Source organism: Amblyomma mixtum, chromosome 5 (genome assembly GCF_055824585.1).
Source record: "Amblyomma mixtum isolate Tamu chromosome 5, ASM5582458v1, whole genome shotgun sequence".
NCBI lineage: Eukaryota > Metazoa > Arthropoda > Arachnida > Ixodida > Ixodidae > Amblyomma > Amblyomma mixtum.
This window is the reverse complement of record NC_143016.1, coordinates 87882420-87904627: the sequence shown is the minus strand read 5'-3', so window position 1 is coordinate 87904627 and position 22208 is coordinate 87882420. Positions and strand designations below refer to the sequence as shown.

The window sequence follows — 22208 nt, the reverse complement described above, 5'->3', positions numbered from 1 at the left end:
TTTCATTGCTACGGAGCATATGAGCATAAACTAGCTGAAAAGTAAGCAGTTCCAGAACACGACCCCCTCTATAAAGTTTATAGAGGAGGTCGTGTTCCAGAACCACTATGGCGTCATAGATCAGTTCGTAGCCTTTCCATGCCACGCAGGAAAGCCAAGTGCAAGATACGCGCCAGTCATCTGGCGAAAACAGAAAACTGATCGAGCAACGCTGTAGACGCACGCAGTCAGCATCATCATCATCGTCGCCGTCTCTTCTCTTTTGTTTCCTTTGCAGCCCTCCCTGATTCCCCTTGTTCCGTCTCGTTGTTTAGCCCCAACGCGTCGTAGCTGTGGTGTTAGTGCGACGTCGCCTGAACAGAAGAGCGGCTAACGGCCTGAGCTGTTTTTCTCCAACGCCTAAAAATGGCTCGCCGGGAAAACGAGGAGCAGGGGTAAGAGCTCTTTTGTTAATCTCAATCGGCGATACCTAACGCGGCGGCCATTTCGTGGCCGGTGATGCCAGCAGCGCCTGTGATGCTGGCGCAGCATAAGGCTCAAGCCTCGATGTGGCGGACCCTGGATTGTCGCAATCGCGTCCCTTATGGGCCGATTAATTTTAGTAATCTGTCTGTGAGAAGGGTACTACATAGCGCGATCAATATTAGTGCTTACGACCATTCTTTTATGACCACGCGTACTTTTTTGCGAACGAAGGCGGCAGGACGCCGCTTGGCGGGAGCTTTCCTCGTCAACAGGGAAGCCCCTGATGTTGGTTCATCTGCGCGGGGAATGCGCTGGTTTGTGGTGGCGCAGTAAATCGTCTGTAGTATTTCTTTGCGGCGGTGACCTATGATAAATTCTGTCGAGGATCATACTGGCGATATCGCCCGGCTATGACGGGCGTTCGATTTCGAGCGCGGCCGATGTTGAGAGATATCGGACGTAACCTTTTTACGCCTTGTGCTGCAAGCTACGGAATGTTTACGAGAGCGAAGATTATTGCGATAGTGACGTTTGTACTTGTAGCTCGAGCATAAAACTTTGCTACAACGAATTTGGTGATCGTGCTTGTAGCTGAAACGCTTTTAACGTGCGTATATCTCAGTTGCGGCGGTAATTATATGCAGGTTTATTATGCTACATGACTCGTGCGAATGCACAGTTTTGACCATAAGAAGTAAAAAATACTGGAGGTGAACTTGTGGCGTCAGGGGGTGCTGGGTAAAGCTCTGCGATTTCGTGGTTGCGTTTCGTGGTACGAATGGTTGCAAAAGCAGGATAGAAGTCGCACCTGCTGTGTTAGATAAGTGTCGTTGAACCTTCTTTCACGCATGCGCCATTACAGGTGGCGTTGTGGGTGGCCATAATCTTTGTGGCTGTGCACCACATTTGTTATATTTATTTATGCTCTTTTGTTAGTTCTAATATGCGTCAGGCAAAAAAAAAAAAAAAGAGGATGCTGGTTATATTTGTTTGTATTTTGGTAGGATTAGTTTGTGAGTGCATTCTTGATGCATTGAAGTCATTTAACACTTATGCTTGTGTACTTTTGATCTACAGTGTACAGGGAGAAAACGCGATAGTAGGCTTATCATAAGTTGTGCCGCTAAAAGGGAATGTAATAAACAAACTATAATATTTTAATTGGTAATTGACACACCATTCAGATTTTTTTTAACTGTTTGGTGCGCAATACTCTTAGCTGCTTATGTGCCATAAAACCAAACGCAACAAGTACTACACAACCTGAGAACGTATGGCCCAGTGGGTTAAAATATTTTATTTCAGCACAGATTTCACTCTGGAGGTTGTGACATTGAAGAACACATCACGAGCTAGTTGGTTTTCCATCAAACGAAAACAGCGCTTTGCACAGATGCTTTAGAGCGCGTGGCGTGCATGTGGAGGCTGCCTAGCGACTTTGATGGTACCGCATCATCGGAGCGCGTTCGAAAAATGCCATTTTTTAGGGGCAAAAAAAAATATATCGGAAACAAAACTTCAGTCCTCCGGCTACAAGCCAGATGCGCATAGTGTCTGTAAGCAACGCGGAAGGCTCCGAAGTCGAGCGGCGAAGGCGTCATCTGCGGGCAACATGGCGGGCAATGAGCGTAGGTCCGCGTCTTCATTTCTTTGCAGCACGTTAGAAAGTGCCCCCCCTCGTGGGACAAAAGAAAACTACGTTGGAAACAAAACTTTGGTTCCTTGCCTACAATCTATATCTGCAGCGTGGCCCTTAGCAACGCAGAAGGTTCTAAAATCTGGGCAAGAAATGATCGTTAGCGGGCTAACGATGCTGAATGGGCACGGTAGGGAAAGAGTTAACCATGATGCATAGGTTTTATTAAAACTACAGTTGAGAGCACTAAGGTGGTTTTGGTTTATGGCGTTTGATGTCCCAAAGCGACTCTGGCTATGAGAGACGGCATAGTGAAGGGCTCCGGAAATTTCGACCACCTGGGGATCTTTAACATGCACTGATATCGCACAGTACAAGGGCCTTTGAAATTTCGCCTCTATCGAAATTTGACCTCCGCGACCGGGATCGAACCTGCGTCTTTTGGGTCAGCAGCCGAGCACGAACTAAGCTGGTTTTAAAATTGACAGTTAATAAAATGATATTGGTGGTCCGTATCACCGATAAACTACTACTTTTGCCGGCAGCGATGAGAAACCATGGTTGAAACTTGCAAGAAACTGACTAGTTGCAAGTGAAAAATAAAAAAAATTGGTTCTGAAATGTCTTACAGGAACGATAACAAAAATAATGCTATTTATTGCTCTCGATCATATTTGTGAGGTATAGATATATCAGCTCCAGGTGACATTGGCCGACTACCGTCCACTTTTTGGAGAGCCGCTGCATTTTAGCACAGCACGGTGCAGCCAATTTAAAGTCAGTGCACGTTAAAGAACCCCAGGTGGTCGAAATTTCCGGAGCCCTCCACTACGGCGTCTCTCATAGCCTCAGTCGCTTTGGGACGTTAAACCCCATAAACCAAACCAAACCAATTTAAAGTGTAAATTGCTGCCAAAACCACGAGTTATAGCTCCTTCATTCCTTTAGAAGGAGGATTAAAATATTCTTTGATGGTATAATCAAAACTAGATTGGTAAAACTTGGCGCAAACAGTGTGCAGAAGTAGCAGTTACATAAAATCCATCTTATGGTGGTTTGTAACCCACGGTTTGTAACGCATTACTGAAATTGAGCAGTGTAGGAAGGCACATTTGTTACTGAAGTGGAGCTAGAATTATGAGCCTAGAGCGAAATAACTCATTGAAAACAAATAAAACATTCTAGAAATTGTAGTTTTTGCTCTTGGCTAGTGACTCTAGGTTTACTTCGGGTAACATAAATGTGCCTTTTTACGTTGCTAATTTCAGCACTGGTTCCAAGCCATTTCAGAATAATAGGGGCAAATGTTTAAATAAAAAAGAATTCATCAAATTTTAAACTTTCTTGTAATTGCTACTTCTGTGCACTATCTGTATGAAGTTTTGTCAGTACAGCTTTGAATATGTCATTGCTACAGAATATTTTGTTATTGCCCCTTCTAAAGTCTTACCCCATCTGAATATTAATAGATGTTGCTGCATTTGCTGGACAGTTAAGGCTGTTGATCAGCTTACTTGCGACTCATTAGCTGTACGTTCCAGATTTGCCTCAATTCTATGCCCTCTGATAATTGCTTCACATACTCTGCGTGGCACTTTGGGAGTGGGTGCTGTAGCTGTGTTGGGACTTTCTCGGGGGTGTATACGTGGTACAGCTGTTGCATAGTTGTATGTCGTAACCCCACCTTCAGCTCCCATATTCACTCGGTGGCCATTGAGAACATTATCCAGGTGGTGCTTCTGAGGAAGGATATTTTTTGTGCAGTCTTGCTATTGAGGAGGGCCGTACTAACAGTGATTTGGGGGGGGGGGGGGGGTTGAGTGAGAATGTCTGGAAGTTTGTGTACATTTTGTTTGTTTTCTTTTTTCAGGAAGATATTTGTTGGGGGTCTCAGTTGGGAGACCACACAGGGTAAGCCTCCGTTCTGTGCTTTCCTTGTATCTTTTTGTCGCTGTACAGCTTAATGCCTAATAAGGCCAATCTGCCAACCGTTAAGACGTATTGCTCGATGTGTACGAAAACGTTGAGCTTCGCGTTCAAAATGTAGCTGTATAAAGATCCCTGTAGTTTAACAGTCAGGTGTATCCAGAGCGGTTGTGTAATACTTTACAACTTAAATTGCCTTTTGTTGTACCATACACAGTGCTCATATGAATGGCAGGGGTGCTGCATTTTATACACTGGGGTGGAGGGCTCACTTGTGTTTTGTTATAGTACATGTATAAAACAGTTCAGAAAGTGGTATGAAGGTTAATTTCATGAAGCAGGTCTTACACATTGCTACTTATGTTGTTTGCAATTTTTAGGAGCACATTTCTAAAAGTGGATGAACTTTAAATTCTTTGGTCATTGCTCTCGTAATCTTTTATCAAAACAGCTCTGATATGAGCACAGGGACTTGCAAGTCTTGGCACCTTGTAGATTTTTATTTAGTGTGCTTGTATTGAGGCTGCACTTAGAAGAGAAACATATATGGTGGTTGATGTACACCATGCTTGCTACCTTGGATTTACAGATTTTTAGATATATTTTTATTAGTGACAGTTGAGATTATTCATAACCATAGGCAGTATTGCAGAATACCACTAGGAGAGCACATGGACATTTTCTTGGTCTAAATAGGAACAGTTAGCCATATCAGAAAACCTGAAAAAAAAAAAAACAATTATTTATAAGCTCAGATTAGATTGCACTTTCAAAGATTTGTCTAGCACGTCTCGTCTTATTGTCTGCTTTTGGAAAACCGTAGAGTTTTGCCATTTTTGATCCTGCTACCTGCGACTTCGACGTGGTTCTTGTGTGCTGTTTTTCACCTCTGCTGCGTAAACAGCTGCCTTACTGGCAATGCTCGTCACTTCAAAAATTAATGGAAGCATCCAGGCCAGAGCAAGTTTTGTGTTTATACAGCTGCGCCGCTAGCTCTATCCCAGCATTGGTATGAGCTCGAGGTATGGCTTGTGGCAGCTGTGATCTCTCTCTCTCTCTCTCTCTCTCTCTCTCTCTCTCTCTCTCTCTCTCTCTCTCTCCCTACGTGCACAGCTGTATCTGTGCCTGGCTGTCTGCCAATGCAGACGTGTCTTATTCTTTTTTTAAAGCCGCTAGGGATAGCTATGCTAACATAGACTATATGGTGTCTGATTACAGTTGTTTGCTTAGGGATATGTCCCTTGCTGTTATTATTGTGTTTGTGGTTGCATTGGTTATTGGCACATGACCAGGCATATATGGTAGACAGCGCTATTATATGTTTAAGTGAACTATTTGTTGGACTTTTTTTTTTTATTGCTGATATAGTTTTATAGCGATGTTATGAGGTAGGTAAATGCCTGAAAGGCCATTAATAGACACCGGGGACAAATTGAAGTTGGCCTCACAGAGACCAGTCTTGACAAAAATGAAGCACTTATGAGCTAGAGAAGACAAAAACCCAAATATAGATGTCTTCATCAGCTGCTGTTTTTGCAAGTAAACAGCATGTGTCCAAACCAGCTTTTGGGTGTGGTTTCCAGAGGGTATGCAGCATCGCCGTTAACTACGAATTGGTGGAAACCAGTCCTTTTTGATGAAACTGTCGTAAGTTTGAATCGAGTGGCAGAAAAAATTATAAATTAATTTTTTTTCATCCTTGTCTTCTACTGACAGACAAAAGTTAAAATACCCAGAAAGAGCCACAGAATCATTTTTTAAAGCGAGCAGGAATTGCATGGAATTCTCCTGCGTTCCCTTTAAGGCCCCAGTTTATATTTGTGGAGCACCATGGAAATGATGGCATCCTTTTTCTTATTCACAAAAGTGCTGCATGTTACCCATGCTCTGTTTTTCTTATGTGTCATGTTAAGTTTATTTGAATAAATAGAAATCATAAACTGGCCCAGTTCAACGGTGATGTTGCCGATTCTTCTTCATCAATTTACCCAGAGAGCCTGCTCAACTACTTCAGCCGTTTTGGCGAAGTGGTGGACTGCGTGGTGATGTGCAATGAGACAGGCCGGTCTCGTGGCTTTGGGTTTGTCACCTTCCGTGATCCTAGCTGCGTGGCCACTGTGTTGGCTGGAGGACCGCACCAACTGGACGGGCGAACGGTCAGCGTCTCTCTCTTCGCCCCCTTGCTTCTGTTACATACGCACTGTGCACAAGCTTTCATTAACCTTCAATCATTTGGCTTTGGAAATTCAGTGAGCTGTTCTGTTGATATTTATTTATTTATTTAGTTGCCCTCAGGGCCGTCAGGCGTTACAGAGGGGAGTGGGAATAACATACAAGTACAAAAACAAAAACAGCAGCTAAAAAAAATGAATATCGTTGCAGCACACAGTGATATAAAATCAATAACAGTATTAACAAAAGGCAGCATTGCACAAAACAAAGCACAAAAAAATCAGCAACTAATAAATTAAAACAAAGTTATAGACACATACCTATATAAAATTAATAGCAGCATTACGAAATGCAGCAGTATCAGTAACTACAGCAATATTGTGGGGAAGGTGATTCCAGCTGACACAAGTTCTGGGTATGAATAAATCATGAAAACATCTTGTAGGTGGTCGAAATTTCCGGAGCCCTTCACTACGGTTTCTCTCATAGCCTGAATTGCTTTGGGGCGCTAAACCCCATAAACCGTACCAAACCATCTTGTACGATAAGGAGGGATCCAAACTTTGTGGCAGTGATCAATGTGTGCTGAAATATATGGTGGTCTTTTTAATAACTGCTTAGTTGTAGGCGACCTAATGTATTACCAAAGTATATGTTCAGAAAACCACTTTATTTATGTATATGTGCGTGTGTGTATATATGTATGTATATTTTTTTTCTCAGGTGGATCCAAAATCTTGCAATCCACGCGGTGCCAGTCGCCCTGGAGGAGGTGGAGGAGGTGGTGGCCCCGGGGGCCCAGGGGGCAGGGTAAGCTGTCAAGAGTGGTGCTTGGCTAACATTCTCTGCCATGACTGCTAGCTTTAGGCTTGGGTCTCCATATGTACTGTTTGTGGAGTGACCAAATGGCTCTGGCACTTTTGCAGGGTGGTCGTACTAAAGGAAGCTCCACCAAGATTTTTGTTGGTGGCCTCCCTGCCACAGTGACAGAGACAGACTTGCATGCCTTCTTCTCCGAGTACGGCAAGGTGAGTCAGCAGGGGGCGTTACTGTCTCCCATTCCCGTGTTAGCGGTCTGGGCAGGAGCTCAGCTGGGACTTCGTGCTTTTGCAGGTGACGGAAACCCTGATTATGTATGACCAGGAACAGCGCCGCTCTCGAGGTGAGTGTCCGTGCATTGGACGGGGCTTGCCCTCTTCTAGGCTGCTATGGTGAAGATGAAGACGCTCTGGAGGGAGCCAGACAGTGTTGTTGTTCTGGTTTTGCAGGAGGGTTCGGGCCCCAAACGATTTGTTTCAGTGTGCGAGCAAGCGCCTGAGAAAATGTGCTGCCGCCTTCAACCCCTGCAAAATGCAATCTTGATGGATGGACTGCCCCCTGGTGCTAATGGCGTGAGACTGTAGTCAATAAGGAGATTAACCTAGGATATTTTTAGCATAGCCCAGTGTTGCCAACCATGGGGATTGGTCACTACATTATAGAATTTTCGGCCATTTCATTGGCTTCATAGGTATTTGGGGCTGTTCAGTCATTCGTAATGTATTGTAAAGACCTTTAAAAAGATTGTCGAAGCAGTTCAAACCCCACTGGTGATATTTGGGGACGATGCCGTCCCAGTACAGTACACCTATGATGCACCCCAACGTAAGAAGTAATAAAATACAGACTGCACAGGATGAATACTGGACCTTGGACCTAGTTGATAATTTATTAAAGAGATGTAATTTATATGCAGGCACATGCATCATTGGTGCTGGAGAAGGAGTCTGGTGTCAAAAAAAAAAAGTGGAGACAAGGAAAAATGAGCAGCACACAATAAGATTTTAATTCGAACCTTAGCAAGCTATTTTTGTGTGTGCAAGTGTGGAAACTGGCAACAGCAAAGGAGCAGTCTATCGCAAAAAAAAAGAAAGAAAAAGAAGAGAATATTTAGCAGTAATCCACGCAGCAGCTTTAATCCTAAGCCAGCACATTCATCTTGCATGGTTTGTATTTCTCCTCACTCTGCCCTGTTGTTTTTTCAAACACTGAAAAAATTCCTGCCTTTGTGCTTTAATAACAGGAGTACTCCAAACTGCTCATGCAGTGCCTGAATGCATCAGAGTAAACAGACAAAAGCACAGCTTGGTACCTTGAGCTTAATCTACCTTTTTCACGCAGCGGCTCTGTGCACGCGCGCCTATCCTCTCCTGTCCTCTCCTGAGCTCTACTGGTTTAAAAAAAAAAAAAAAAAGTCTGGTTCTAGTGTGCATGTGTAGTTGGCGCTGGTGACAGGTGCAAACGACAGGTGGCAGCAGACGTCAACAGCATGCACCTGTTGCTTTGCATGCGCAGTTGAGTCCTTGTGGAAGTGGATCGTGCCTGTGTCTCCAGCATGCATTTGTTTTCAACCAGTTTTCTGGGTAGCAGACAAATTTTTGCACACTGGAGACTTCTGCCGCCGGTTAAAGTCGACAAGTAAACTAGTGGCTTTTTGGACAGGGCAGTAGGGATTATGGGGAGTTCGAAAGCACGCATTGCATGATTGTGCTGTATGTGCAAGGCCACCCAGTAAAATTTTTGCGCATATTTATTTCTCGAGTACTGTTGGCCTCCACGCAGGGCTTAGGCAGGAGTGGCTTTTACATAGAAGCAGAATAAATGCTTGAAAATGTTATACTATACTGTTACACAGTGCGTGAAACATAAAAGGGGTCTAAAATCAAAGAAATGCATGCCCAGAAGAAAGAAGAATGTAAATTTGATAAAACGTAAATGGAAGTGTGGTTGTAGAGGGCTCAGGAGTTTAGCAGAAAAGTAGTTTGACTAGTAATCAAAAGGAGGAAGAAAATATAGAATGCAGTGAACGACTATCCACAGTTGATGCAGTGATTAATCAAAACGCTGATAGTGTCTTGGATAAACTACACTGGTGTGCACTGGTGGGCTATTTCATCTTTGATAGTTGCACCGGAGTGCATAGGGCTCCATTATACCGTGGTCCCTGGTGTACTGCATTAGTTTCGAGGCAGCCTTGGTGCAAGCTTGTCGAAGATGCCATTAGACAAACACCAGCAGTGATGAAGTCAAATGCACTCAAATGGTGACTGAGAAAAGAAGTAAAGGAGGAGCACCATACCAGTGGCAGGGCAAGGAAGAAAGGGGGGCTGTCATTCGAAGTATTTTGGTCACTTGGGTAGTTCATTCACAAAAAATGAAACATTCAAGGATGAGATATCAGCGGGATGGGTGTTCCAGCCAAGTACTGTACTGGGAAAGAAGGATTTCTGAAAAGCAGTTTTACATGAAAATTTCCTAGCAGTTTACTTCAGTGCGAACATGTCGTTCAGACTCTTGGGTTTAGTATGTGGCATTTATGTATTCATAGGTGGTTGGGTTCAAGCAGATAGAACTGTGTAGAGTGGTTGAAGGAGATGTATACTTGCTGTAAGCAATCTAGGTGAATCTAATGCTCTGCGCGACTTGCTCTGCGCGTCTTATAACTCATTATCATCATCAGCCTGACTGCGCCAATTTCAGGGCAAGGGCCTCTCCCATGTCTCTCCAGTTAACCCTGTTCTTTGCCAGCTGCGGCTGCCATATCCCCACAAACTTCTTAATCTCATCTGCCCACCTAATTTTCTGCCACCTCCTGTTACTTTCTGCCTCCCCCTGTCTTAGGACTAGTAATATTTTAAATGTGTGTGGATGTGGTAGAGATACTGTGTACAGTAAAACCTCGTTGATATGTTTCCAATTCATGTGCCAAAAATGGCAGGTGATAAAAATGTTCCGTAGAGTTGCACTATCTTCAACTTATTAGTTTTCTTATCGTGTCCATCGACCATCGTTAGCCCACTAACGAAGGCTGATTTCAAAAGCTTTTCCGTGCTGTTCTTTGGCATTTTACACCATCTGGCTTCTATCATCTTGAACCCCAGGTGGTCGAAATTTCCAGAGCGCTTCACTACGGCGTCTCTCATAGCCTGAGTCGCTTTGGGACGTTAAACCCCATAAAACCAAACCAAACCAAGCTTAAAGGTAATTGATTAGAAAAGCAGCAGAAAAAACATATGCCGCTGGTGGGAACCGAGTCCATGACCTCTGAAAAAGGCTTAGTAAAAGCAGCCTGGTGTAAGGATTCGAAATATATGGCAGTTTATTCTGCAAAATAGTAAGGCAGGTGGCTCGGCTCTCTGTCCAAATAAAGGGTATGGAACAGACATTGTTGGGGCTTCCGCTATGGTGAGCAGTTTGGCTGTGTCCTGAGAGGTGGCGTTCATGTAAGTGGCTTGGGAGATGATAGATGTGGTCGTAGCGACTTTCATAGAGCTGTCAGCGGATTGGATGTGTTCCAAAGGAAAACGCAGATGCTGACTTATTTCTTTGAGCACTAGAAAATGACTTGTGTAGACCTTTTACTGAGAAATGCTAATCAAATTTTCTATTAGGTGAAATGGTCAATAAATGCCATTGTACTTCATTCAACAGTTAAATTTTGCGAAATTAGGCAGTATGTTTTCTCTGAATGTTTTATTCTGATTTTTTTTTTTTACGTATCAATGAGGTTTTACTGTATTCTAGCATGGGGTTGAGCATTGATAGGCCTAATTGTTTTAAGTAAAAAAGTGCTTGTTTTGCTTTTCTTTATGCAGTTTATTTTTTGTTCCATTTTAGATTATAAGTAATTATAGCTCCCATAGACCTTATACTTATAACTTTGTCAGTTACATCTACATTATTTTTACTGGGTGTACGATTGAGTGCTTTATTTTGGCACTGTGGGCTCAAAATTCTATCAAAAAGTAGAGGGGGGGGGGGGGGGTGCTTTGGAAAGAGCTTAATTTGAAGCGACAGATATAGAAATGCGAGAAGCATGCATGGGGATTTGTTAGATTTTTTAAACTCGGTGTAGGGATGTTACAAAAAACAGGTTGGCAACACTGGTGTGTCGCGCAGTGAAAACTCGTGTGCAGCCTGCCCCATGCACCAAAATTGGCATTTTATGTCTAGTAGGGGGTTGCAATATTGACTTTCTTGGGGCTTCCACTGTAAATTACTTGTGTTCTGTTTCACTGAGCAACATCACAAAATATGACTGGTATTGCGACCTTTCAGCGAGTCTCACTGAGCTGTGCTATAATACGGCGGGGCATTGGGTTAAGATGAATTGTAGATTTCATGTCTGCATCCTTGGTTGCTTGCACCTGCAAAACATTTTGTTGTACTGCTTATTTGTACAGGAAAGCCTCTCACCCTCTTAGCTGTGCTTCATAGAGCGCAGAGCATAGAAACAAAGGCTCATTAAGCATGGGGCCACCTCATCTGCAAGAGTTTACTCTTTCATGCAATGTCCCTGCCATGGGGCTATCCTTGTATTTTACCTGACCATTAGCATTCTGGTCGCCAAATTGACCTGTGGTGGAATTCGGCAGGCTGCAGCTTGCGCGTTTTCACTGGGTGGCCCTGGTATTACTAGTTAGAATGGCTGTTAGGCCCCTCTTGTCCTCATCACTGTTTTGTTATTTCCCATTTGCGTGGGGGGGCCGGTTGGCTGGTAAGTTTCCTGCCCTGAGTGCAGTCGGACCGGCAAGTGCCTGAGCCTCGCCGAAAGGCAGTGCCCCTGCCCCTCTCCCCACGTGGGTTTCTCAGAGACCAGCGGGACAGTGGCGTGGCAAGCGCTCCCAGGAGGCACCCACTTGCAAGGGCAGCTCTCGCTGACCTGCAAGGGTAACGAAATATCTGCTGAAGGAGGCATGCTGTTGGCCCCCTGTGTCCTGTTGGATAGCAGTTGAAAGCTTCAGCACTTATTTGAGGGAGCCGATGGTTGTGAAGTGCTTTACTTGCTGCCCCTGGCCTACAGCACCTTGCTGACCCATTTTGTCCATTTTGCAGGCTTTGGCTTTATCACCTTTGAATCGGAAGAGCCAGTCAACCAGCTGACTGCGCAGCGCTATGTTGACATCAGTGGGAAGCAGGTGTGTTCAGCTTCTGGAATGCTCGTTATGTGGCCTTGAGTACCACTGTTTGTCCAAATGGTGAAGGTGATGCATCTCAATGGTGCCGTGTTGCAGTAATTGCATGTCTGTGCTGAATCACGTTTACACATTTCAAGCAACAATGCGTTGCGATGTACTGGAGTGGGCTTTTGTAGAGAATCCCCCCCCCCCCCCCCTTTTTTTTTCCGCTGTGCTGTGCTTGTGTTACCCCAGCTTGTTGGTGGGCTGCTCATGAATGTGTTGTGTGCAGGTTGAGTGCAAGCGGGCGGAGCCCAAGGAAAGCCGGCCGCCCAAAGTTGGCCGCGGTGGCGGAGGCGGCGGCGGCGGCTGGGGTGGACAACAGCAGCAGTGGTGGGGATCCTCCAATGGAGGTTCGAACATGAACTCTGGCTACCAGGGTGAGGCACACTTTCAAAAATTTTGGAGTGTTTGTTTATCTAGTGTTCAAAGTACATTCATCTCATGGTGGATAACGAAATGTCTTCCTTCAAAGTAGAAAAAAGTTTTTGCCAGTATCGACAAACTAATGCTCTTTCCTTGTGTGTGCATGTGTTTCTGAGTGTGGGTGTGTTCTCGCTCTCCGTGACAGTGTGTGTCCCTTGGGCGCTTATTGCTCATCATGGACAGTTTCGACTTTCACGAAAATTCTTAAAATCAGCTTTGACCACAGGTAGTGGTGCTATGTGGTAATGCGGACTACCATTACGATGAGTGGAAGCAAGCGATTCAGTGTAGTTAGTCTGCTAATGAAGGATTTCATGATCATGATATATTAGCCAACTCTATAAAGTGTTGCTTTTTTTTTATCGTTTGTCCTCTAGCATGCAACGTTATAGACACGACTGGGTTTATATCCATCTAGAACCTTCTTGGGTTGAGCCTTGTGGTCCCAAGATACTAACTGTGATATCCAACTCCTTCTCTGTTCCCACATATGGTACACACTTCTCAGCCAACCTCCTGTCCCTTACCCACGAACCCATATCTCTTCTCCTTTTTCCTATTTCTAACTAACTAGCAAGTGGCACGGCCATCTTCCCCAGCGTTCCCCATATGCTGGTTCTTTATCAGATTTCAGGGCTTACCCTGTTTTCTGCGCTTGCATTCCTCCCTTGCTGTGCACCTGAGTGCATGGCCTTTCTGTATGAAATGATAGAATTGTGTAGTAGCAGCTGTTAAGACTGATTTCCCGTGCAGGCTATGGAGGTGGCTACAACAACAGTTGGGGAAACAACCAGAGCTATGGCTATGGAGGTGCTGGTGACCAATCCTACAGCGGTTACGGTAAGTTGGCCAGTTCTGTTGCAATAAGTGTTTTTAGGACTGACTGCTTTTTGCGCTCTGTAGTGATGAAGAAAGGTAGTCTTTAAACCTGGTGGTTGCATGTATCTATCAGTGATTGTATATTTTTTTTGTTCTAATTGTTTGTGAGACTTATTTCTAAGTTCTCGCAATGTTCTTGCTGATGATTTGTGTTTACTTTGTAGTGCCCAAACGTTTTTCTTTGGCACTTGAAAAAAAGTTTCATTTGGCAGCTGGGTTCTTGCGACTACATACGAGCCCAGATATATCAAACGCACAAGTTATCCCTTCGCAAAAACTGCGTAGAAGTGTAGGAAAGTTGAGCAGTATACGGAACTGCAGTTTTTGGCGGCTGTTTGATATACAGTTGATCCCAGGTATACCGAATTGTTGCTTATATCAAACGGCCAGAATATTCCCTTGAAAATCACGTGCAAAAGTATAGAAGTGTTGTTCGTGTTTATCAAACTTCCTTTCAGCAGAATATTCGATTTATCGAGCTGTGCGCAGCGTCCCTGTGTGTGGAGTTTCTCCTAACTGCACTCCCGTAATCACTTCTCGCGCACGGAGCTTGGTCTGCCGCGGCCTTGGGCGTCTGCCGGCAGTGGTGGTGCTGTAAAACCGTGCCATGGGGTGTACTTGCGGAAGATGGTCTTATACCCGTGCCACACGGACAGATTTAATGCCATTAAGTGCTTACTGCCTTAAGTTTTAATGGCATTCGTGTGGTGCCACACGCATAAATTTAATGGCATTAGCCTTACTGCCATTCGCGACCTACTGAGTTCGCCACAACTCATTCGCCCGTGCAATGTGTACTCTCGTTCCCATTCCACACGCAGAAAAGCGTGCAGCTTTGTTAGTAACAACTTCCTAACCAGTAGGAAATGGTTAATTCTTAACTTTCAGTCAGATGAGGCATCTATATCGCATTTTCGTTGCAAAGAGCGCCATTTTAACCAGCCTTATTGACAGGTACTCTCGACTTATGTGCTGACATGTGAGTTTATGGCTACTTTTTCGACTTGTAAAGCAGGAACAGCCGTATTTTCTGGAAAGTCGTTTTCACATTACATTTGAACAACATTCCCGATATATTATGCTCATTAGGAATGTTTATATTCAGATGAAACTTTTGACCACCTTGCAAGCGTTATCGTCATCGTCACTTTCGATAATGGCATTAAATGTGGACGTGTAGCACCAACTCCAAAAATAATGTCATTAACAAACTTAAGGCCTTAAGCATTTACTGCCATTTCTTGTGCGCGTGTGGCACGGGTATTAGGTCTGGCATGCTTTTTTTCACCATGACACTGCTGTCATGCGGGGAACACTGGTTGTCATACTGTGAAGCCAGCTTAGCTGGCCGAAGGCTTGCGGCGGCTTTCGTGGGGTTTGTTTCGCTGCTGAAGGCAATGCAGGAGTCAACTGTATTTTAATTTTAATTGAGATATTACTACATTTATAGTGTGCCTGTAACAGAATTAGACCTCATATGATCAGTGGTGGCTTTTCCTGAAGTTTCGTTCGTTGTGGCTTCGATGCAAAGTGAGCTAGGAAAGCGACACCTAGCTAGCAGTGTGCTGTCGGTGTTCTGGTGGGTAGCATGTCGTTGTAACAAACACACTGTAAGCATGAGTGCCCCCTCCCCGTATTCACGCTTCTCGGTTAGAAATAAGCTTATCTGTTGCCATGTTTTATAAATATGAAATTATCTGATATATTGAACTATATTATTGCGATCCCCTTTGAGTTCTATATGTCCGGGAACAGCTGTACCGAACTGCGCACCGCACCCCTGCAAGCAGTGCTTCCCCTAACGGTGCTCTTCAGGCACTTTTCGTACGAGGAGATGGCTCGACTGTACAGCCTTGGGCACCTACTGCAGCGCTAGCATTGCGAAACCGCATCACGGGGTGAATGTGGAGTGTGATTGAGGGTGGCCTTCAGACTTGTATACTACTCATTTTTCCGCCACGCCGCTGCCATGCGGTGAATCTAACCTAACTAAAGCCTCACGGCTGTCCTCGCTTGCTGTGCTTTGTTTGCTTCGTTGCCAACGGTGTCACTTAAACTGTACTTCAGCCGCCGCGGTGGCTCAGTGGTTACGGTGCTCGGCTGCTGACCCAAAAGAGGCAGGTTCGATCCCGGCCGCGGTGGCTAGAATTTCTTTGGAGGAGAAATTCTAGAGGCCTGTGTACTGTGCGATGTCAGTGCACGTTAAAGAACCCCAGGTGGTCGAAATTTCCGGAGCCCTTCACTACGGCGTCTCTCATAGCCTGAGTCGCTTTGGGACGTTAAACCCCATAAACCAAACCAAACCTAAACTGTACTTCACTTTTAATGAGCGATTATTCCATTTATTGTGTACTGGCAACAGGATTAGGCATCTTATGATAAGGAGTGGCTAGGTCCCTAGCACCGTCTGCCATGGCTTTGATGTGAAGCAAGCTTATGCCTAGCAGCATGTAGTCCGGGAATGGCGAGGCAGCCGTATTCATAATGTCTTTAGGAAGAGCTGCAACAAAGGAAGGGAGGGGAGAGGCAATTTTTAAAAATATTTCTTGCAACACGCATCGTTTTGCAGGTTTCCTGCAGGATGGCAACAGCTGGCAACAGCTTCCTGCGTGCACTTCTTTTCTAGAACGTAAGGAAAGCTGTATTGAGAGGCAGAAATGGGAGAGAGAAGGGGGAGGGGGGCACAGTAAGTACAGCCGTACTTAGAACCACGAGGAGCCGCAGTTTGGCCGCCCCTGATCTAGTGAGTGGTGCACTACCATTACGCTGGTGTGTGGCACATCACTGCAAGTAGAGTGGCAGTTGCGTTAGTGTTTCTTTTAGTTTACAGATAATCTTATCTATTTCCATTTAATATACAGAGTGTTTCGTATTTATCTGTCCGGGTTGTAAAAAATTCTGCTGCGCAAACTACTGAGTGTTTGGGCTCAAGCACAGACCATAGGGTAGCTTATGATAGTCTGCTTTGCCTGAATTGCCTGGAATCGGTGAAAAACTGCAATCGTCTGCAACGCAGAATAGTATTCATCTACCTGAGCGGAGCAGGAGATTAGACAGGCTGCGCCATCTGGGCTACTATGAGGCCTACCCCAGCCCCGAGCAGGAGTAGTGGTTGCCTTGGAATTCGCCAGATAGTGCAGCCTCTCAAATCCGCTATCCCACTCACCTTGACAAAAGTTCTGCGCACTCCAGTTTTTCATCGATTCCTGGCAGTCCAGGCAACTTCTGGTGTTAAAGTATTTATCACTATCATAAGCTATCCTGTGCTCTGTGCTTGTACCCAAACAAGGTAGTAGGTACGTACAAGTGCAAAAAAACACGGACAGAGAAAGAGACTTGGACAACACGAGCGCGAGCGAGATTGCGAGATAATTTTTTACATACCAGGCCGATAAATACGGAACACTGTGTATATCAAACTATTTCGCAGTCCCCTTCGAGTTTGATATATTCAGGTACAACTGTAGTACACTAAAACTCTGTTATGTTCCACGAGTCTGCATTGTCCCAGCTACTATGTTTTCGTGAGCCGGTCCTTCTCTAGCTCACGAGAAAACCTATGCAATACAAATTCTTCTGTTACATTGCAATTGTGGCAGAATTCACACGTGATAGTTCATGCATGTCACCTCCGGATAGTGGCTTACCCCATGCTGGATTTTGACAGCGTACCTTCAGCGGGCATGGAAATACGATGGCACGCTGGTCAAAGCGAGACTCTGTGGTCTATCGCCTTTGAAAGGTGCTCTGTGACATTTTGTGTTTACTACCTGGTAGTAGGTGTTCCTTGCCACAAATATTCTGGCATTTCAGTTCTCTTTTCCAAAGTGTCCGATCTCATGAAGTGTTCTTTTTTTATTGTGGTCACGTGTGGCAAGACAGTCGGCATCCTTGTAGGCTGTATGAAACCAACCCAACCGTCTCTGTGGCAGGTTTAACTAATGCAGTTCTCACTGCTTTGTTTTCTTTCTTGGGTGCATTTCATGAGTGCTGTTGTATTTGTAGGTTCGTATGGACAGCAGCAGCCATCAAGCTATGGACCCATGCGCTCTGGCTATGGCGATGGATACTCAGCCACCTCCACAGCCGGTAATGTTTTTTGTTGACTTGGTTTTGGTTCCTGGCATCAGTGGCATTGTTCTTGCATCCCGTTTTTGGGCACAGTAGAACCCATCAGTGCCGTTATGAAATATTTTCAATTTCCGATCAGTGTCCTACAAATGCTGGGGGAAGGTTGGCTGCCTCAGCAGATCAACTTTTCGTACTTTGTTCCACTTAAATGACGCTTATAACTTATAAAGCAAAACGAAATTTTGTTCTTTAATAAAAAAAATAGATAAAATAGAACAAGAGACACTTAGCTCCTCTGTTTGTGAGAGCACTAACATGTTGCGTAATGCTCAGTGCAAGTCATGTTGAAAGCTTGTGCTGAAATATTGCCTGCCAGAGTAGATTTGGAGGTCAGTACCGATACCAGTATGAAGAGGAATGCTGGTCAATGGCTAATTGCTGATAACACTTAAAATATTCTGTGCGGCACACTGCCCTCTTGGCACCAGAGCTGAGCACTACTGTGCATTGCAATGCAATCCAGTTATAACGATATTGAGAAAACCTGGAAATTGGATCGTTATAAAAAAAAAGGAAAACAAAGCAAAAAGAAGACACCCATGTATTCCCAGGATGCATATAGGTATTACCCTATGCATGTAGCCACCACCACCAGCACTCCTTTCAAGGGTGCTCAGCATCTTGGCACAATGCAAGGGTCTGCACTACGGACAGTGTAAAACTGAGGAACATGCTAAGAAAGGCTACCTCTTTAAATCAAAGGAAGAAAAAATAAAGAAATTTTCGCCGACAAAAGTGGGGGGATGGGTCCAGATGCATCTACGTGCGCTTAGTAAACTCCACCATTTTTACCCAGTTCATGAACGCACAAACAGGCGGAAATTGCGGAAATTAAGTGTTTGGAGAAAACGTTGTGAGGTGGAGGCCAAGCAAGCTCTTCCCTCCTTGCAACAATGATACTATAGCGCTTGGTTCTCAAGGCTGTACCCAACACCTCCTGCGGATTTCGCCATGCTGGTCCGTTTTGCGGAGTTTTTCACGTCATTTCCTTTCAAAGTATGATATTTTTTTACCAAACCTTCAGACAAATTTTTGTAGTAAACACAATCCTATCATTGGATTCACTATTTTGCCAATCTTTTATCACTGTATATGGTTGATTTTTGCATAGGAGCAATGGGAGAATTGACAAATATAAAGAATTAGATCATTATAAGCAATATATAGTTATACAGTCAAGCCCACTTATAACAATATTCAAGTGCCATGGAAATACCATTGTTATAACCAGTAATTGTTATAACAGGGTTGTGCCGAAAAAAAGAAAAGATGACAAACTTCAGAGCATTTATTGACAGTAAATACCCGGAGGGGTTTGATTGTTCTAATGCTGTAAAAGCTCGTGAATTCGAACTTCAGGGGACCGGGAAAATGTTTACCGTTCGCTGATGACCAAAGCACCTCCACATCACGGGAATCAAGCCAGCTTTCCAGAAGCGATTCTTAAGGGAAATTCAAGAAGCGTGCAGAACCAAGGGTGCAGTGACAGCTGACAAGAAAAAACCGCGCTGGCTGCACGCGCGTGCGCACTGCACCGACTGATTGGGAGTACGCATTGCGCGCCTAGCCAATGCATCAATGCAGCAGCTCGCCTGACGCGATGACGCCTGCCCCTGGTACACGTGAAATTTGTGAAGCGGGTACCATGGGGAAATTAGCGAAGGACAGGGGAAGATGGGACGACGTACGCGCTGCCGGTGCCAGCCGTAGCTCAGAGTGTAAAAACGAAGAAAAATGCGTCTGTGCATTTTTTTTCTGCGAGCACCACACCCCTCACAAACGTTAATAATGGACTGCTCGGCCAAGGCTCCCTACTTTCTTCTCTGCATGGGCTTTATGCTCAGGGGAACACATCTGTCGTTTCTCCTGCCTGTGTCATTGCGACACGCAAGCATCCTCGGCACGCCCAGTGGCAGTGTTTCCGAGTGCGAGGTCACGGGTTCTTTTGCTTTCTGGACATCGCCGTGCCGGCTCAGTCCGTTGGTTGGCCCCACACACGCACACTTTTGTGTTGTAAGCATGGCTTTGCTGGTGTGGTTGTAGCATTTCCTTTTTTTTTTCTATAATGGTTGACACTCAATTGCCAGATTTAATTGTTATAACCAATAATGTGTCTTGACAGCATTGCTATAAGCAGTTTATTTGACCATAGAACACATGATAAAGGTGAAGGTGCTACGACTGACCATTGTTATATCCAATATATTGTTATATAACCAATATTGTTATAAGTGGGCCTGACTGTATCTGGTATTGTTATAAGTGGATTACACTGTGCTGACTTTTACTTCCATGATGGTGGCTTGATAACAGCTTCTGGTTGAGGTGGCATCAGTTGTGTATCTACCCACATATTAAAAGCAAGTGTTCTGCTGGCTTCGTGCTTTGCAGTTGTGCCAGTTTATTGTCAGTGGCGTAAAGCCAGCTGACATGGTCTTGTTCAGACAAGCTAGCCCAACTCAAGAACAGCTTGTAAATAATAAGCTGCACCAACTAAATCACTTCAGTGTGCAGTTTCGTGAAGAAATGACTGTTTTTTGGCTGTCACTAATGGCACTTCTCTGTGTGGTGCTATGCAGGTGGCTACAATGGAGCCAGCACCAATGGTGTGGCAGGGGCTGTGGGTGGCCAAGCTGATGGCTCATACCACCCCTACCGGAGGTGAATCTGAAGGCACCAGCGAGTGTACATTCCTCACGCCTCCTTTCTTTTCTCTTTTTTTTTTCTCCGCTCAATAAGATCCACCCCATCACCTTGGTTTTTTATACACTCATTTGTCTACAGACTCATTCTGCATTGTTTTCATTGTGTCATTTAGTGCTCAAAGCCAGTCTGCGTGGCAAAGCAGTGCTTCCGTCTTGCTGTCCACTGCCCAGCATTTTTCTCCTCTTCCCAAAGAACAAGCTTCTGTGACTGTACCTAAAGCCCCTCAAACTTCGTAGAGTAATGCCAACCTTTGAAGAATGCCACCCCGAAGTCGCCCTTCAGTCTTTTATTCTCCCTCACACTGGGCATGGCGGTCCTGCGCCTCCCCGGGCATGCATTGGACGCCATATTTGATGCATGAATAGACATTACTGCATCAGAACAAGAGGAGGAAGTGGAGGAGGGGAGTTGGCACTACTTTGCTAAGTTTGAGCGGCTTTAACTGTACCTTGTCTTACATATGCAAGTGACCTGCAAGTCTGTGAAGTTGCCTCTTCAGGCCTGGCTTTGCAAAGGAGGGTTAGTATGTTTGCCACCATGACCATGATTGTCTTGCTGGGTTGTGTATCCATATACCCAGAGTGAAGACAGGGTTCAAGGTGTCACTTTTCCAAGCCAGCATACATACTGACAGCACTATGGTGAATTCCATTCGGCTATCCAGAGCATCGCTCTGAATTCGCAAAGAAGCACTAAGCCCACCTCAGTGTCAGAAAATCCAAAATGGCCGGTTGAAACGTGATGCCCTTCGTGCTGTGGAGAGCATTGCAGGGCAATCCTGTTCAGAGCAAGTTGCTCCTGATCCACCAGTGGAACCCAGGATTTGAACTTGAATTAACCATTGAAACTATAGTTTTGGTTCATGAACCAAGGTAACATGCTCTGGGTTGCCAGCAAGATTGAGATGGGTGTTGCAGAGGGGTTTTGCCTTGTGGGCAAGTGCAAGCTTCTACAAGTTTATAGATGTCATTGTCTGACCCATGTGAACCGAAATTAGCCATTCTTGCACCTTTCATGTGGCTGGTTGAAATGAAAAGTATATGGTATCAAAGACGTTTCACTAAATGCACGGTCACTGACATCTGCTTGTCTTGTTGAAGTTTGTTTCTTCCTACACTGAGCAAGTGGTGTCTGCAGGAAAAATCTTGAAACTGGGAAAACTATCCTTCTATTGAGCAACCCCTGTGAAAACGGCTTCCGCAAGCAAGGTAAGTTTGCGCCCCTGCTTGCATGGTGCTTTTTTTTAACGCTGAATGTGTGAAGGAAAGAGTGGTTGTAGCTGTTGCTTCAAGCTTTTCCTTTTTTTTGTAGCCTTAGCTATAGCGGTGCCAATAATTGAGTGCAGTTAAGGGGAAGACCCTGGTCTTCAGGCAAATTTTAATAATTTTTAACTTCTGTGTTTTTTCGCATCGTAAAAACAAATATGCACTTGATATTTCTCTGTTCCTTGTAGGTTTTAATTATTTTATGACTAATTTACTACCCAAAGTTTCTGCGATTTCCACATCAAAGACTCAGAAATTGGATGCCTGTCTCTTGTGCATTAACCGTGGATTGCAGCCATACAATCGCCAATTTTGACAGTGCCAGTATAAAGTTCCAGCGTTTGCTGACATGCTTAAAAATTTAGACCCAAATTTATCAGTGCTAATTTAAACTCCTAAAATGAAACCTAGTACTAGTTCTCTTCATCTTGTTGCATAGGAGAACGGAAGTTTTCACACGCAGAAAAAATTGAATAGTCCAACCACTAAATTGTGAGATTCTCTGGACAAGTGTACATGTTAAAAGGAGTTTCATAGCATGGTCTTTGTTATTCTTGGGAAATTAAGGCATAAAGTTCATCTGGTACTACATTCCTCCAGGCCCAT

At 44.6% G+C, this 22208-nt stretch overlaps 1 protein-coding gene across 1 annotated transcript; it reads left to right on the top strand.

Annotated features, from left to right (window-relative positions):
* The first annotated feature begins 247 nt into the window (after positions 1-247).
* On the top strand, positions 248-20404 carry Hrb27C (Heterogeneous nuclear ribonucleoprotein at 27C). The gene is made up of 11 exons (XM_089545443.1): positions 248-434; positions 3972-4012; positions 6020-6183; positions 6923-7009; positions 7126-7227; positions 7313-7361; positions 12074-12156; positions 12428-12575; positions 13375-13461; positions 17506-17589; positions 20211-20404. Exons 1-11 carry the CDS (start codon positions 406-408, stop codon positions 20294-20296), a joined length of 960 nt encoding a protein of 319 aa, XP_089401569.1. The 5' UTR covers positions 248-405; the 3' UTR covers positions 20297-20404.
* Positions 20405-22208: the final 1804 nt, after the last annotated feature.

Excerpts from the sequence above, each read along its gene's own strand:
- Hrb27C (XM_089545443.1), top strand. The coding sequence starts at position 406 with ATGGCTCGCCGGGAAAACGAGGAGCAGGG. Across the intron at positions 7,010-7,125 it reads CCGGGGGCCCAGGGGGCAGG|GGTGGTCGTACTAAAGGAAG; the intron begins GTAAGCTGTCAA and ends GCACTTTTGCAG. Across the intron at positions 12,157-12,427 it reads TTGACATCAGTGGGAAGCAG|GTTGAGTGCAAGCGGGCGGA; the intron begins GTGTGTTCAGCT and ends TGTTGTGTGCAG.